General features: G+C 42.2%; 1 protein-coding gene across 3 annotated transcripts in view; it reads left to right on the top strand.

Moving 5' to 3' along the window:
* Positions 1 to 9,840, top strand: part of RABGAP1 (RAB GTPase activating protein 1) — a 68,043-nt gene extending 58,203 nt beyond the window's left edge. For all 3 annotated transcript variants that reach the window (XM_062011843.1, XM_062011842.1, XM_062011844.1), the window contains 7 exons: positions 1,273 to 1,365; positions 2,289 to 2,399; positions 5,093 to 5,197; positions 5,626 to 5,709; positions 6,541 to 6,612; positions 7,122 to 7,319; positions 8,118 to 9,840. In XM_062011843.1, the coding sequence (XP_061867827.1) occupies positions 1,273 to 1,365; positions 2,289 to 2,399; positions 5,093 to 5,197; positions 5,626 to 5,709; positions 6,541 to 6,612; positions 7,122 to 7,319; positions 8,118 to 8,240 (786 nt within the window). In that variant the 3' untranslated portion in view covers positions 8,241 to 9,840. The remainder of the gene's footprint in view (positions 1 to 1,272; positions 1,366 to 2,288; positions 2,400 to 5,092; positions 5,198 to 5,625; positions 5,710 to 6,540; positions 6,613 to 7,121; positions 7,320 to 8,117) is intronic.
* Positions 9,841 to 17,108: the final 7,268 nt, after the last annotated feature.

Below are 17,108 nucleotides of genomic sequence, written 5' to 3'. Positions count from 1 at the left end.
AATGCACTTGGGAACTTCTGCAGTTATGATATGGCTGGACTGACTCCAGATAAATGGGCTGGCACCTCCAAAAAGATGTTGTCAGCTGAGGCAGGGTGACACGTTTCCCTGCAGCTCTCACTAGAGGGAGCCGAGCTACCAGTTTTCTGCACTTCATTTCAGGGTTGTTAATGGTAAAAGCAAAGACAAGACAAACTAATCATATTTTCCTTTCTGCCTCTCATTTCTGTGTGTAAACTTTGGGTAATGTTTCTCAGACCAGGCCTTTTTTTTCAAGGGAAAACCCCAGGCATAGCTTTTGAGTGTATTTGGTTTACTGAAATATGAGTAAAGGCTCCACAGCAACTTCTAATACAAGAGATTTAATTGAGATGCAGACTGACTTGCGTGTGAAACATTCACAGTGGCTTTTGGCATGGCCTGTGCACTAAACCATTGCAGCATATGGCACGTTGGGTGGCACCAGGAAAGATGCTGGTTGGGATCTGTTACAGGTTCCCTTGTGTTCTCTGTGCCTGTAGGACTTGAGCACTGCACAGAATACTGCATTGAACACCACCTTCCCCCACCTTCTCACAGAAGGGGCAACTGGGACTCTGATAGAGTCACTTTCCTAGTCTGGTGCCTCTGTCAAAGCTGAGGACAGACAGAATTCCAGCCTTCTGAGTCCTGTAGCTGCAGGGACAGAGCATATGTGCTGCTGAGATGTTGCTGCTTCCAAGACACAGAGGCAGCTCTGGGACTCTGGACTGTTTGCTACTGAGCTTGAGTGACACTAGCAGAAATGTCAGCTGAGCCTGCACTTGCCCTTTCAGCATTTGCACTCTCATGTAAAGTAAACCAAATACTTCTGCATGATGATAAATGTTACAGCTGAAGAAGCAGCTGAAGAAGCCTCAGCATCATCTAGTTTAGAAACTAAACACATCTTGTGGGTTTCAAGGCGATCTGTTACGCTGGGCCACTGTAGTGTTTGGGGCATCAAATAGCTCCACAGCACCAAGGAAAACTCATGTAGGATGCTCCTGGGGATGCCTTTCAAAAACTTTTCTGTGTTCCAGAAAAGGATAAGAGGAAAGATGCTTCTGTCATTACATTGAGTGGAATAGAGTTTTTGACTGTTTCTAAGGGTTCGCTCTTCAAAGCTCAGTGAAGATATTGGCTGTGTTTAGTAGAAGGCAGGAGTTGCCTATAGCTTGTACCATAACCCTTTGTGAATTGTGTTCTTTTATTGATGTTCTGGGCAGGAACTAATGGGCTGCTTTAATTTAGATTAGCCAGAAGAAGCTGAAGAAATATGAAAAGGAATATCATACTATGAGAGAGCAGCAAGCTCAACAGGAGGATCCTATAGAAAGATTTGAGGTAAGGCTTTGCTACTCCACTCTGATTTAACACACAGTGCTTGCAGGGATTTTTTACTTTGACTCCATTTCTTTAAGATGTTTTTCCTTTGTGACCACTTTGGATGCAACAGGGCAGTCGGCTGCACAAAGTGAATCTCTGTATATTGGCAGTGTTAACCACAGTGGGGTCGTCGAGAGTTTCGTGTTGAAAACAGGCATAGTACAAGTTTTTATTTGGGCTTATACAGCTGTTTCACTAGAGCCCCTTTCTAGCACTTGTGTCACAGGCTGGTTGCACCAAAAGCCATGAACAGGAGGAAAATGCCTAGCTGATTATAACTCTGCCTTCTGTTGATTATAATCCTGCCTTCACTCCTCTGGCTAATGGAAAATGATGTATGTTACAGTAGGTATATCATTCTATAAGGATTTTATTTATTAAGTATCATACAGGAATAGATTTTATGTGTAAAATGATGTATGTGTGTATGTAGCACAGAAACACAATTGCTTGTAAACTTTAATATCTGTCTGTGTGCTGGGAGTTGGAACAGGAGGGAGAAAACAATGGTTTGCCCAGGATCCTCCTCTCACTAGTTTCCATCATGCAAATTCTATTTTAAGCCAAGAAAATCCATATTTGTAGGAACCTCCTGGCAAGGTATTGATGGCAGAATGACACCCCTACAATTGCAGCTTCAAAAACATTTCTGTAACTCGGCAAGGAAGGACTGAGCAGACCTATTTGTATGTGCTTTCTGCTCACAACTAGTAGTTTATTTACTTTATCGTTTCAACATGGTTAGCTACTCTTGTCCTCCTTGAATTGTCTTTGCATACTGGAGATAAAAGGTAGCCATTTGTGCACAGGCACAGTAAGCATTGTGTTTTATACACAGACACCTGTGTGTATCTGGATGTCTTTGCTTTGGTTTCCCCCAGCGTGAGAACCGGCGCCTGCAAGAAGCGAACATGAGGCTTGAGCAGGAAAACGATGATCTCGCACACGAGCTGGTGACCAGCAAGATTGCTCTGCGGAAGGATTTAGACAATGTAAGACACGTCTTTATGCTCTCTAGGGAAGACAAGGCACTAGGGCTAATTCCTCATTACTCCCCTCATTGGAGAAGGAGACACTTAAGAGTGTTTTTCATTTGTGTGGGATAGGATTCTTTCCTCCAGGTCCTTATTGCACACTGATGATAGAGACCTGTGTCAGAGGTCCAGGGGAAACAGGACCAGTGACTGAAATACTAATTACTCTGAAAAGCATTCAGAATAATTTGAGGGAGAGGAGAGGTTCTGAGCTTGTACTAGAGTAATTGCTTTCTTCTCTATGTATATTAAAAGAAAGTCTAGCAGGAGCTAAGTCAAGTCTTTGAATCGTCACAAAGATAATAACGTAGATGTTGTATTCCTTCAACTGGTATTCTTAAAAATACAATGTCAGAGCAGACAGGCTTTTGCAAATCAACCTGAAAAGGAGTCTGCCTAGCTCTCAGTGGAATCAGCTTCTCAGGTACCTCAGGCAACTCTGGAAATGTTATTGTGGTTTTCATTTGGCTTATTTAAGTCTGCCCATGTTAACTCATCATCCTGGAATGTTTCCCATATCACTAGAGCTCGCAGGAGGAAATGTTGGGTTTGCTTTGTGTTATAAGAATTTTTGGTTCAAGATTGCTGTTGCTTTCCCCTCTTTACACACTCATGTTTGGGAGATTTTATTAGGAAATGCTTTCTTCTTTACAGGCCATGCAAAGACAGAAAGCTGACTGGCTTTTGTAGGGCATGTGGTAGGCTAGAACGCATTTAATCTCACCTGCTTGGGGAGATGAGGGGAAGAGTTCAAGTGCTCATGTTCTGCCATTCTTGTTGTGTACCAAGATAAGTGCATTTCTAAAATCTGAAAGGAAAATGACTTTTGAAAGTCATACAGTGCAGCAGTTGACAGGCTTTAGAGTGCTCAGCTTCTGTGCTTCAGAGGATGGAAGGTTACCCACGGTCTTCTGGAATCTTGCTGTAGGAAAAATATTCATAGTAAATGTTGATGCTAATGAGTGGGTGTAGCTCGTAATGAGGTTTGGTTTATGACTTTCATATTACATCTACTGCTCTTCAGTGTTAAAATCTGTAAATCATAGGTGTTCTAGAAACAGGGTTTTTCACAAGGCATTGCCGTGCTCCCTTCCTGTTACCTGTGCTGTTTCACTTCGTTAGAGAGAGCTCATAGAAGGCTTTGCAGGCTGCACACAGGTTGCACTCGGGGTCACCTCCAGCAAAAAAATGTACTGGAGAAGCTTTTTGTATCTTGTGTTAAACTGTTGTTTGTGGCTGCTTGAGCCTGTACCAGACACAGTTAGGCTTTTTACAGTGATTCTTTTAAATGGAGAGTTGGGAGAGGAATAAAATAAAGCAAACTCTTTGAGATACCATGTTGGATATATAACAGCCCTGCTTTCAAAGGTGGTGAATGGTATTGGCAGCATTTGGGTTATTTCCCAGGAGGAGATAGGTAGGTTTGATCCTACTTTAGGAGCCTGATTAATTCTTCTAATTGGATCCTGAAATGATAAGTTTCATTTACTAGCCAGATGTCCCGAAAGAAAAGTATGAAAGGACATTGTTTAGCACACCTTTTCTGATACCTTCATGGCAACCTAAAAGATAGAAGCAAAGCATTTGGAAATACAAGAACTCCCTTAATACCCTTTGCACTAGACCAGAAAATAGGCTTCATTTTTCTCCTGTTGTTGGACTCCCACATCCCCGTTTTCTTTACCTTTAAAACAGCTTAAAACCCATGTGTAATGAAAAGATGTTCTCTTTGCCATCTATTTTAAAGGATCAGCAGGACTTTAAGAGGCTAAAATTCCCTTTCTGATTTTCCTCCTTTGAAGGGAATTGGTACAGCCACTTTCTGAAGGTTTATCTATCGGTTGAGTTATTGATCTATTTTTACATAGAATTCGTGTACCCATTGGGAAGGACTGCACTGCTGTAAGACAGCAAAGGTGCCTTACCTCTGCAGAGGTTGATTTGAGTGGTTCATACAGAGCTTGACATTTTTCAACAGTACATTTTTATTCTTAGAAAACTGCAGTAAAAAAGGTTGGTATGGTTTCTGGTGGGACATCTCTTCTTTAAGGAGGAAAGGAGAGAGGGGTGTGACTCTTACGTTGGCTTTGGCAGCTAAGTGTTGCATGCAGAGTTTTCTGGGTGACATAATAAAGACAGTATCATATCCATTGGTGGGTGTCACACAGTTCTGGAGATTTCTAAATCTTTTAGAGGCATTTTTCATTAATTCTGCTTTCATTGCAAGGCTGAGGGTTTGCAAATTGACCTTGGGTCCTAGGCTGGTTTTCAGTCATTTCTCTATGTTGCACCTTGTGAGCTGTTGTCTGCAAAATCTATTGGTCAGCTTCCAGCCTGGATGAGAAAACAAAACTTCCTTCTGCTCCTGGGTTTCTTTGGAGCAATCCTGACTCCAGTTTTGCTAAAACTAATCACTGGATCTGAGGAGGGGCTTTGGAGGGATGGAGTGTGTGCTGTTTCCTCATTTAGACTTGTTGCCGTTTGTCATTGCAGAGTTTTAGGAAAATAATTTTCATAATAAAGTTTTATGAATAACAATAAGCAGACTCTTACTAATAAGGATGAGAAGACTGCAGTCTGTGCCCCTGGCTGCCCAGCAGCACTGGCACAGTGAGAGCCTCCCTTCAGTCTGTGCTCCTGCTGTGTTGCAGGCAGAGGAAAAGGCAGATGCGCTGAACAAGGAGCTGCTAATGACCAAACAGAAGCTGATTGATGCAGAGGAAGAAAAGAGGCGCCTAGAAGAGGAATCAGCTCAGGTCAGGGGCATCTCTGTCCTTTTCACGTTTCTGTGCAGTTTTTTCCTAAATAAAGTGACAAGTGTGGGAAGGGCTGAATGTTCTCAGTCATGGCTGTCCCTCTGCTTAGTGTAAAGGGCGTCAGCAAAGCACAATTCTTTGCTTTCCTGCCAGGTGCTTCACAGGGTAATGAATTTTTAACTTGAAACCACGAAGGCACAGAGTGTGCCCAGAGAGGCACTGTAGGATTTCACCTGTCAGCACTTCTTTTAAGCTTTCTTCTCTTAGCTAGTCAATTTTTCTAACAACCATGGCCACCAAAGTCAAGTGTTTCCTTGTCTGCATGGAACTGGCATGAGTATGGCAGTGAGGTCAAGGAGAAGGAGGTGATACATCCTGGGTATTTTCAGACTGTGTAAATACATAAATCTCTTCCTTTTTTCCTGCAGTTGAAGGAAATGTGTCGCAGGGAACTAGATAAGGCAGAATCAGAGATCAGAAAGAACAGCTCTATTATTGGTGACTACAAACAGGTAAGTACAACAATGGTGGTCAAATGCAAGACTTTCTCGGGTGTTTTAGGAGATGCAGAGGAGCATGATCTGTGTTCTGCATTTGAGGAGACAGTTTGGCTATTTTAAATGGGAAGCTTCTAGCTGGTTTTGCATTTTCTTTTGCTGAGATGCTGATGCTTGGTGGTCAGTTCTGTTTGCTCCTGATGTGTAGGGACTTGTAGGTAGTCAGTCACCACAGCCTCGTTTACAGCCTAACTTGTTCAGTTGGGCTCTTGTATATCAGAGTTTCACCTCATGCCAAAAAAAGGTTCTCTCCCAGCTTCCCTTCTTCAGTCAACTGGTAACTGCACTTAAGAAATAAAAAACATGCCTTTATCCTTGGAAGGATTTTGCTTTGGAATTCAAGCTCCTGATCATAAGGTATTGAGGGAGCAAATTCATGTGTCTTTTTAGTGGGCCCATAACCTTGAAAACATCTTTAAGTCCGCACTGTATAGGTCTCAAGGGATTAACTGGGGTTTTTTACTGCTCTGTCTTGCCTGTTCTTCTATCCCAAAGGAAACAAAAATGAGCCATGCTATTCCTAACCTTTTCTGGCTCCTTTATGAGGCCAAACTGCTCGTAATTTATGTTGAAAGTGCACCATTTCTTGTGAACATAAAAGAATATGCAGAAAATGAGAATATGTAAATGAGACAACTTAATGCAGCATTCCCAATTTTCCTGGCTTTCTCAGCACACTCAGACTATCCATGTTAATATTCCTATAGCATTTATTTGTGTTTCAGCCTTCATTTAGGAGGAAAATTACATTTATAACTGGTGTGGTAACATAATTTTGCTTGTCAGATTTGTTCCCAGCTGAGTGAGCGCCTTGAAAAGCAACAAACTGCAAATAAAGCTGAGATTGAGAAAATACGGGTAAGAAACCAGATAGATCTGCAGTCTGCAGTGTTTAAATCTCTGAGCGAAATCATAACATTTATTTCATTACTAAAATGGTGTCTGAAGGAGAGTTCCTTAGTGACTTACAGTTTTGGAAGGATTATAAGGGGGTGGTCTTGGAGAAGAGATGAATAGCTGTCAGCCTTCTCCCATGCTGTATTGGTTGCATACTAATGTTGATGCTGGGCAATAATTTTTTTGGAGGAGTTGTCTTTTCTGGAGGAGATTTCCCTGTCTGTCTTTTAGCATAAAATAACATGTAGGCAGTACAGAGCCCATTGTAGCAATAAATGCAACAGTGTTTTCTAGAGCTCATAAATGTGGGGCTGGCTGCTTGTCTGTGCTTCCCCACAAGTTCCAGAGTTTGCAAGTCATTAGTGGTCCCTCTCATGTTACCCTGCTCATCCAGAGCAGTGTCAGGAAAAGGCTTTGATCATATCAGCAGCACTGCAATGCACACATTCACAAGCAGCTATTTACTTTAGCAAAAAGTGGATGACTGTGAGCACTGCCGGGAGTTCTTCAACAAAGAAGGCCGTGTGAAGGTTGCAAGTTCTGCCAAGGATGGTTCGGATGAGGACACGGATGAGGAGAAGGAAACACTGAAAAACCAGCTGAGAGAAATGGAGCTTGAGCTGGCCCAGACCAAGCTGCAGCTTGTGGAGGCGGAATGTAAAATACAGGTAATGCTTTGGAGGTTCCTTTTGGAGTCTATCTAGTGTCTGCATTGCTTGAAAAGCTTGTCTGTTGTAGAGGGATTGGAACTGATCCTGTGGATTAAAACTGAAACTTGCTCTTTCCTGCATTGGTTATTTAACCAAACATTGGGTCTGAAACTTAGTGTATGCAGACAAAAGAAATGAAATTGCATGGAGTGTATTTACCAGCTACAACTTCCAGACATCTGCCTGGCTGCAGTGCAGTTCTTACTGACTGATCTCCTGCCACTTCTTGGAAGAAAGCCACAAAGTACTCTGACAAAGTACTGAATCATGCATTTCTTTATCTCACAATCAATGTTAAATGAAGAAGTGACGTGATAAATGTTAGACATGTTTCTTAAAACATGATTGGAAAGCACTGCAGGTATTTGAGGTATTTGTATGAAATATGACATTGTTCTTTTAGCTTAAAACTGGAATATCAGAGCTGCTTTTTCACAGAAAGGTAAAAGTCAGTTTGTAGAAAGCTGCTTCCTGTGGGAATGGCTCCTTCTCAGATGGGAAAGAACTAAAGGGCTTGGATGTACTGGAGACAACTGAATGCTTCACTAAGGGCAATGACACAAGTCTTGTTTTGCTTTTCAAAGCTTTTTTTCCCCCTCTTTCTTCATCAGCTTGTGCTACTTTTAATTTATGTAAGGCCTGTTTAACTTCTAAAGTGGCCAAGAGATTGTAGATGTCCTTGAGTCTAAGTTTAACTCACATAACCTTGTGCTGCAAATACATAACAAATTAATGAAATGAATCTTCTGTTTGCAGGATTTGGAGCACCATTTGGGTCTGGCATTGAATGAAGTACAAGCTGCAAAGAAAACGTGGTTCAACAGAACAATAAGCTCTATAAAAACAGTGACTGGAGTCCAAGGAAAAGAGACTTGTTGAAAAGCAGTTCTGTCAAACACACCTTCTTAACACAACACCTTTTGTTGCCTTCCTTGGCCAGATGTTTAATTCTGTGACATGAGAGGACCAGAATGTAAATAAAATAGAAACACAGCATGTCAGAATTTCAATAGGTCAGTGATAAAGAGGGTGGAAACACAAGATAAAGGTTTTAATGCTAGAAGTGGATCTTCATACTACTGATATTTAACAGGTGATGTAGCTAGATTGAAGCTCTTCAGAGAAACACTCCATTCTGCGGTCTGGCTGGAGGCTTTTCACAGACTAGGTACGAGAACTTACCAAACCCTAACTGTTAAGTTTACATATGATAGGTTTTTTTACAGTTATAACCTTTTTTAATATTTTATTTGAAAGGAAAAGTGTCACTAACAAAGTAAAAAAAAAAAAAAAAAGGGAAAAAAAAAGGAAAAAGCAACAAACAACAAAAAAAGAGACAACTTCAGCAAGAACTACATCAGTGCCAGAAAGCAGTCCCCAGAGGTAGGAGATGGAGAGTAGGAGCTGACGTGTTTTGCTTTATGAATGGGGATGATTTCAGCATTCCTGTTGAGCAACCCCTCTTTGTTTTAGTAGATGCAGCATCCGTCTCTGTGTTTGGCATTTCTTTCTGTTACTAATCGATTCTATGCAACTCTGGCCTTTTGTGGCATGGGCTGCCAAACAAATTCACAACCTGAGGCTGGGAGACTTGTCTAAGTGCTAGGCAAGAAGGATCAGAATTCTTGGCAAATCTCCATTTCACTCGTGTCATATTGTTTGGTCCACATATCAACAGCATTAAAATCCCCAACACCAGAACTGCTAATAAGTACTAATTATGTGGATGGTCTGACATTTAATTGAGTCTTTTTGTTTGGGTTTTCGTTCTGTGTGTGTGTGTTTGTTTTTACCCGCCTGTAGCAGGCCTTCTGCGAAGCTCTGAGAAAGCTTCCAGGATTTAGTTTTGCACATAGGTATGAATGGGACAAAGAAACAATAAACTGAGATATATTTGAGGCAAAAATCACTGCGTGAGTGTAGCTGCGAGCATCTGTAGCTGTCCAACTCGCTTCCCTGGGAGCACGTTCAGAGGTTGTGTAGGTCATTCTTCACGCTCGATGCAGTTGCACTAATAGGTGCTAAACGTGCTTGGGTTTCTTTTTCATCGGATTGTCTTGAGTTCCCACCAGAAAGCTGTAGAATGGAGTTTTGCACCTTGTAATTTTTTAATTTATAATGGTTTGTGTTATGCTGAAGTATCTATTGCATCAGTGGATAAATTCTGTGTGCAGTGTGAGTATAAGCTGGTAACAATAAGAGGCACTGGTTTGTATATAAAGATATTTGGTTTATTTTGTATTTCTACCTTTTTCTTGTTTACTGTACTAATGCTAGCTAATGTACTCTGTAACTACAAAATAGAACATGCTATGTCCAAGCTTTTTTCCTTAAGTGCATACATTATCTCTATTGTTTAATACCAAAAAAAAGTAATACTGTAACTCCATCAATATTCGATGCGTGGACATTGTGGTAGCATAGTTGCAGTGTGTATACTTTATGAATTGAAATATAAACTAGTAAAATTGTATAACTATTTGGTTGTTTCATTTCATTTGAACAGGAAATCAATTAAATATTTTGCAACATAAAACCAATCCCTTTTTTTAAAGTAGAAGCAGTAGCATCTGCAAGAAGGTTCTCTAAGACCAAAACTATAGTCGTGCAGTAAAGGGCCTTGCTAAAAAAGACTGTATTCTAGGTGCTGCCAACACTGCTTTATGTAACAAAGTCTAGGGTTTGCTTTGAAAAAAAAAAGAAACAGCAAAAATGACCTTGTGCAGCTTGAGGCTTGTGACTCAGTATTTCTCAAACATGTCCAATCTAGAACATTCTGTTTGAATCTGCAAAATAAGTGTAGGTTAGCTCTGCTTATCATCATCAGTAACAAATTCTCTGGGGTCAAGTGTGGCTCATGTCATCTTCACTAGGATGTTCTAGTCATAGCTGATGGTAGGGTTTAACTCTGTGCTGGATGGCTGCACTAACTGGGTCACAGTGCAGTGCAGGCTCTCTGAGCTCTGTGTGTTCTGTAGAAATAACAAGGAGTAGAAATGTATTTTTGTAACCAAAATGACTAAAACTGACTCCAAAAGAGCCCTGCTCTGGGAGGCTGTTATCATGCTGTCACTTTTCCCACCATACTTTTGCTTTAAGAGAACAGCACTGTAAGGTTGTGCATGGTCTTTGCATCTTCTTTAACAGAGGTGCATCCCTTGGTAACTTCAGCTCTGCTATTTCTCAGTAATTGAAACCTTTGGAGAAAGTTTGAAGGTAAATAGAGGAAAGAAACAATCCAAGCCCAAAGCACATCATCCACTTGTCTTCTTCAAAGGGACTGGGAAAGTGCACTTTCCCCTTTACTCCAAAAATGAGGTACTTGAGAAGAGTTGCTTTATTGTTCAGATCTCCTCCACTCTCTTAAGTAAACATTACCTCAAAATTGCATGCAGCATCTACTCTCTGTTTTAGCACAGAGATGGAACATACACAATGAGAAACTGATCGCTTCACAACGTTTTGGATGAAACATTTTACAGCCAGTTTCCAGTCATTATGGATTATTTTAGATACCTACCTGAAAGATTTTGATGCTCAAAAGTAAATATTACCAATGTATTTCACATCTGACTCCATCTAAAATATCCACAGCTAATTAAGACAAATGGATCCCGTGCTGAGACACATCTTTTGAAGAGTGATTATGGGTGAAAAATAAGGAAGTGGGTAATTTTTGAGATGAGGAAGATGAATTTGTAGATGTGCAGGATTATAAATAAGCAAGGTAAAAGAAAAAAGACATTGTAGGCATGAGTGTTTTACAGACCTGTGAGCGATGAGGAATGAGAATATTTGGTAGCATTTATGGCATTAATAAGATGGTTGGCTATTTGCTGGTAGTCAGTCACCTTTTTGTTCACATAATGCCTCTTGTCTGCTTTTGTGCACTGAATTCAAGATAAGTGCCACTCTGCTGATGCTGGGTTTTAAGGCTCATATGCTCCAGGCTCCAGCTTCCTAATGCTTTGCATGTTTGTGCTGCATTATTAAGCTCCACAGTCTGGTAGTGTGGTAGCTGTAGTGTTACAACATCATTTGTGTTCTAGAGCTTCTTGTCTGCTCAGAGTCTGCAGCTGAAAGTGCATAGTCAAGATCTATCAGAAAGTTTTACCTTTAATCATTGCTGGTAAGCCTTCTTGAAATTTATATAACTGCCTCCTGGACTTTTTTTAGCTGCCCTTCTTATCCATGGCACTGATATAAAGTTCCTGTTATCAAGAGGAGGATTTCGCTCCATCTGTTCAACAGCTTGGCTTGCGTTCATCCAGCCTAACTTTAGACACTTCACAGAGGTGCCTAACGTAAGAGCTTAATCTGGTGAGGTTTTTCAGCCATCAGCAGAAGAGATGGCGCTGTGAGGTGGGTGGCTTACCCCAGACACACGTCCGGGGCCCTGATGGAACAAGGAACCTACTGTGAGACAACTAACTAAACATAAATAGTAAAAATTAAAACAAACAGCCTCAAAAAACCCCCAAACCAAGCAATGTGGTGTTTGTGTGTACTGTGAGGATTGCTTGCCATTTAACATGTTTCTGTCCCATGGTTTTAATTGTGCAGTACACTTTATTACCAAAGGCTCTGCATACAAAAACCTGCAAAATTTTGCTAGAATTTACTGCTGCATGTGCAGTGACTTTGAGGAACAAGCATTTGACTCTGCTGTGTTTTCTGCACGCTAGCGAAGGAGCACAAAGTGTAATCCTGTACTGAAGGCTTTTTCTTTGGATGCTCTGGCCCCACAGCTGCAGGCCGGTCTGCTCCTGTTAACCTGTCTGTGTTGCCTGTGGGCACTGAAAGTTAAATGTTTTTCTCGCAAGGCTGGATGTGGAACTGAGATGAGTACAAAGTTTAACGTGCAAATGATTGAGATGGATTGAATTGAGGAGGAGCAGTGTGGAGCATCCCAAATTCCTGGCAGGGCTGGGAAGAGGAAAGCGGCGCGGCCGCACCTCCCGGCCCGGCCATTCCGCCTCTGAGGCGCCCGTGGCTCGCTCCTCCGCCCTGGGTGAGGGGGCAGAGCCCGCGAGCTCGAGCGTGGTCTCTGATAGGCTGGCGCGGTGATTGGCAGCAGGAACAGCCTATGAGAGGCGGCGGCTCGCGACGCGGCCGTTGACCGTTAGCCGTGGCCGCCTCTCCGGGCGCCATCTTGTTTGCTGGAAGCTTCGAGGTAAGTGAGGCGCCGTCCCACGGGACCCGGAGCTGCGCGGAGGGAAAGGGGTCGCGCAGCTGGGCAGGGGCGAGAAGGAGGGTGCTGGCACCCCAGTAGCCTGCCCAGAGCTGCCGAACCACCTCTGATCCTCAGGCCTTGAGGGGAGCAGAGACCTTTCATCGTGGCGGTTCAGAAGCAGTGGCCTTGTTCTCCCCAGGGCGCTGTAGTGTCTGTGGGATGCCCTCAGCGGGCTGGCTGCTTGGAGCCCCCCCAGCATCTGCACTGCTGCATGTAGGTGTCAGGAGAGCACTAGGGCAGGGAAGGTGGCAGAGATCCAGAAGAAAATGCTAATTGCTGGAGATTGGTAATACTTTGGAGAAACCTGTGCTGCACTTGGTAGCGCGCTAATCGTGTTTGTGGGGAAGATGTAAAACTTCCTCTTAATTTACATGGGATTTAAATGGCCACATGTTTTTTTTTCTCCCCGCTTTGCAAACAGCACCGTAGGCTCCTCAGGTTGAGGAAGGTGGCAAATTCTTTTCCTGTGTAGCATCTGCACCTGCTATTCTGGCGCGGTGATTTTCATGCCAGCTTGTCAGAGGCAGGTTTGTTCCTTTCTTGTGCTAGCTTTGCCGAGAGGTGAATTGAGGCCTCCTGAAGTGGAAAGCTTTGAAATAGGATGTGAGAACTAATAAACCACTGTGTGCCTGAACTCTTTGATCTATAATGTGATGAGTGGCTGCCTTGTACCGTTCTCCCCAAGGAGACCCTGCACAACAAGAAGCCAATCAAATCACTAACTGCTGAGCAGGTTAAGGCAGTTCAGGGTTTCCTCCTCCCTGTTACAGGCTTTGCTGAATGTTGGTTATATTCTGATGCTGAAAAGTACAGTAAGCTTGAAGGAAAGAAAAATCCACTGCTGTAAATATTGGAATCACTGAGGTAATGCCTGTATGGCTGTGTAAAAGGTAGTTCCTGTGCAGTAGCTAATGTGTGGAAAAAATAAATTACTATAGCTTGAATGTTTACAGATGTAATGCATACAAATGTATTTATATAGGACAAACCTTAGGGGGAATAGGACTTTTCTGATTTCCTGAAGGAACAGGAGGAGAATATGATTTATCTGATAACCCCTCAAGGACTGCAGAAGCAGTTTGCTAACCGGTTTTGTGAAATATCTTGTTGTTTTAACTGCGTAATTGCTTTACGGAGTTTGGCCCAAATTGGCATAGACAGAATTGCCATAGATGTCACTGTAGAAGACCCTGACTCTGCAAGACTTCTAAAGAGCAAGATTCTTAACAGAAATCATCCTCGTTGAATGATCTTTTAATGTTAAATTAAATGTGCTCTGTACTTTTGGAGAGCCAAAATCTATTTTAATAAAATTTAGCAATTGAGTCATTCAAGCAGTGAACTCATAAAAGACAGAATCTGTCAGGATGCCAAATTGCACCCATCCAGAGATGCGGATTTCAAGATAATATTTCTCTTTATACCATCTTATCCTTACTACATGCATCATTTAATCTATTTGGCATGTCATATTAATTCTGTGTGTGTCAGAGAAGAGGTATAGGAGGAAAATACTTGCAGGTGCTTTCTTGCAGGTGCATTTCTCATGCTGTACTTTTCACTTGATTTTTTTTGCCTTAGGATGCTGAAACCTGTGCTGAGTTTCCTCTTGTCTGATGATTAGCTCTACAACACCTAAACCGTCGGTTTTGCTAAAAAGCACTCTGTCTGATGAGCATGTTCCATCTGATTAGGTGCAGGTTTACAGTGTGGTAGCACTGATGGAATGATCAGACTGCACTAAAAGGTCAGCCTTTATCTCCCTCCTGAACATTCCAGCTGGCTTCCTGGTGACAACACTCACCCAAACACACCAGTGCTAGTGTGAAAGAGGAGGCAGCCAGCTTGGTAGTCATTTGCTATGGGGTCACATTCTTAGTTTGCAGTAGTAGTGACGGAGAGTAAAGCTTTAATGCTGGTTTAGCTCTGCTCAATCCAGTAGGATTAACTGGAGTATCTTGAAACAGTTTTGCAGTAAAGACACTCTGTAGCACTATCCTTATGACTCCTCTTTTTGCCATAGATAATTCCTAGTGTTTTAATGTTGCATTTTGTAGTGAAAAGTTTCTGCAGTGACTCTTCTAGGGGCTTGATGTAGGTAGGTGATGTAGGAAAGGTGCCAACTATTTTTTTTTTTTTAGATATTTTGTTGCTAATTGAGCTTTTCCTGAGAGAAGAGCATGCTGTAGTCTGTGTACTGAAAGGTCCTCTGAGCTAGGTGTAGGTGATACATGGCACGTAATGCACTGTTCCGAATCAAATGTGGGTTCCAGATACATGTAGCAGTTTATTTTGCGCTTTGGGATGAATGAAAGAGGAGCATCTTCTGCCATTCTGGATAGATGCTGTCTTCCAGGTGCAGTGCTAACATGAGAGGTGTTTGCCCTCAGATGCCAGTCGCTGTGGGCTGTTAGAATAACAACTCACACTGATTTGCCAGCAGAGCAGTTGGTGTTTTCTAATTTTCTGCCTACAAAATGAGCAGTGGTTAATTCAGACCAGCAACAAAAGTTATGAGTTTTAGAGAGATTATGTGGTGCTTCAGACAGAATCACAGCCACTCTGGACTCCCAGATTCCAGAAGGTGCAACAGTGATGAGATTTGCAGGCTGCCAGATATAAGCAGAAGCTCTCATCATGCAGAGTGTACAGTTAGTGAATACCATGAATACATCAAAGCTGTGTGTTTAAACTCCCTGCTGTGAGCATCTGTTAATGCACAGAGTTGTCTCTGTGATTCAGGGTAAAGGGTAGCCTTAGAGCAACATCCATAAATGCATTTTGGGATGTGACACACTCCTGATTGTGTTTTCTAATCTATCTGTCCAGTTTATCCCACATAGGGATCTGCCATGCAGGTTTCATTTCGTTTCTGTGCCTGAGAAAAGGTAGGCAAGTTCTTCCTGAGATGAGACTGAGTTCTGCGCTACCATCAGCTTTCGTGATACAAGCAACAAGGTTTTATCAGTTCTTTTAAGAGTACCACAGAAAACCACTGTGGTTTTAACACAGTTCTTGGCTGACAAGAACAGAGGGAAGTGACTTAATATCTTCGATGCCCTGAAGGCTTATGCTAGTTTAGAGAAGTGGTTTCATGGTAATTTAATACTGGTGCACCACAGGGAATGGATGAGAAAGAGAAGGAGGATGAAGGCTTGTTGCTTACAGAGTAGTGGCTATCTGAGCTCTCCATCTCTTCAGTACATGGTAGGACTGCTGCATAATCCCACTGAGAATCACTTGAGGAAGAAGATCTCTCTAGCATGGAGAGGAAAGGATGATGAGTGTGTGTGTCCCTAAGGTGTTTTTTGCAGGGTATGGTGAGAAAGCCAGCATGCCAGAGGGGCTACAGAAGCCTGTGCCAGACCTCTGTGAGTTATTGATGAGGTGTCTGCTGCTAGCACTGACATGAACAGCAAACCCTAGAGCTCCTGGGTGCCTTCTGTTGCAGCATTACAGTAATAGGCTGTTTTTAGAATCCACTAGCAGCTCAACAGCCTGCTCTAATCTGTTAATGTCTTTTGAAGTTACAGGTGCTGCTCATTTCTGTGGTTAGGACAGAGCGAGGAGGCCAGCAATAAGGAGCATAACTGGGAAGTTCTACATTTTGTCCAAGTCTTCTTTCATTTGTTTTCTGTGAGAATGCTTTAATGTACTTGACTGTCATTTTTCACTCAAACACTGCTGCATTTTTATCATCTGGGTATATGCTAGTCTGGCCTTAGTGGTTTCTTTGGGGTTTTTCAAGTTTTGTTCTTTTTGCAAGGGAGGGTATTGTCTTTTGCTTCAGCTGCCCAATTTTTATTTCATTTTGGTATTAAAATAAGCCAGTTCATTGTCTCAGACAACCCCGAATAGTCTGTCTGCCCTCTGTACATAGCAAGCAAGGTGAGAGATTAAATAAAGTATCAAATGTCTTGATGTAGCTGCTCAGACATGCAGCCCATTCTTGGCAGACCAATTTTGTTAAGCTTCTATCAGATGCAGTAAACAGATGCCTTCTTTAAGGAGCTCTGTGTTTTTTACCCTCAGCTATATGCAGAACAAAATTTGCAGAACAATTTATAGAACATCATCTTGCCATCTTGCCCTGTTTTGTCCTTCCCTCTTCTACTGTAATAAAAAATACCCAGTTGTTTTGGGTTTTTTAAAATCCCTTTGAATAAATGATAACCAGCAGAGGGCTGAGTGTGCCTTTACTGCAAGTAGGAAATCCCATCTTTTGTATGTGTCAGCACCTAAGCAAAGAGTGAGAGAGAAATGTTACTTGTGCTAGAGTGCATGACCCTTTTTTGAGATCCAAAGGCCTTTTTAGGATTTTGTCCCATGTTCGTGCCTGGAGCAAGAAAGGACCTTTTTGTATTACTGTAACAAGCACATAGAGGCTTAACACACAAATCTATGTGCTGAAATGTATCACCCAAAGTGAAGAGGAATTCAAGGCACCAAATGCCTTAGTGGCTCTACTTTCTTTCAGCTGAGTGTAACAAGGATTGGAATCTCAAAGGGAAGGA

Source organism: Colius striatus, chromosome 19, assembly GCF_028858725.1.
Source record: "Colius striatus isolate bColStr4 chromosome 19, bColStr4.1.hap1, whole genome shotgun sequence".
NCBI classification, from domain to species: domain Eukaryota; kingdom Metazoa; phylum Chordata; class Aves; order Coliiformes; family Coliidae; genus Colius; species Colius striatus.
Note: the sequence above shows the minus strand (reverse complement) of the source record. Positions and strands in the feature narration are given on the sequence as shown.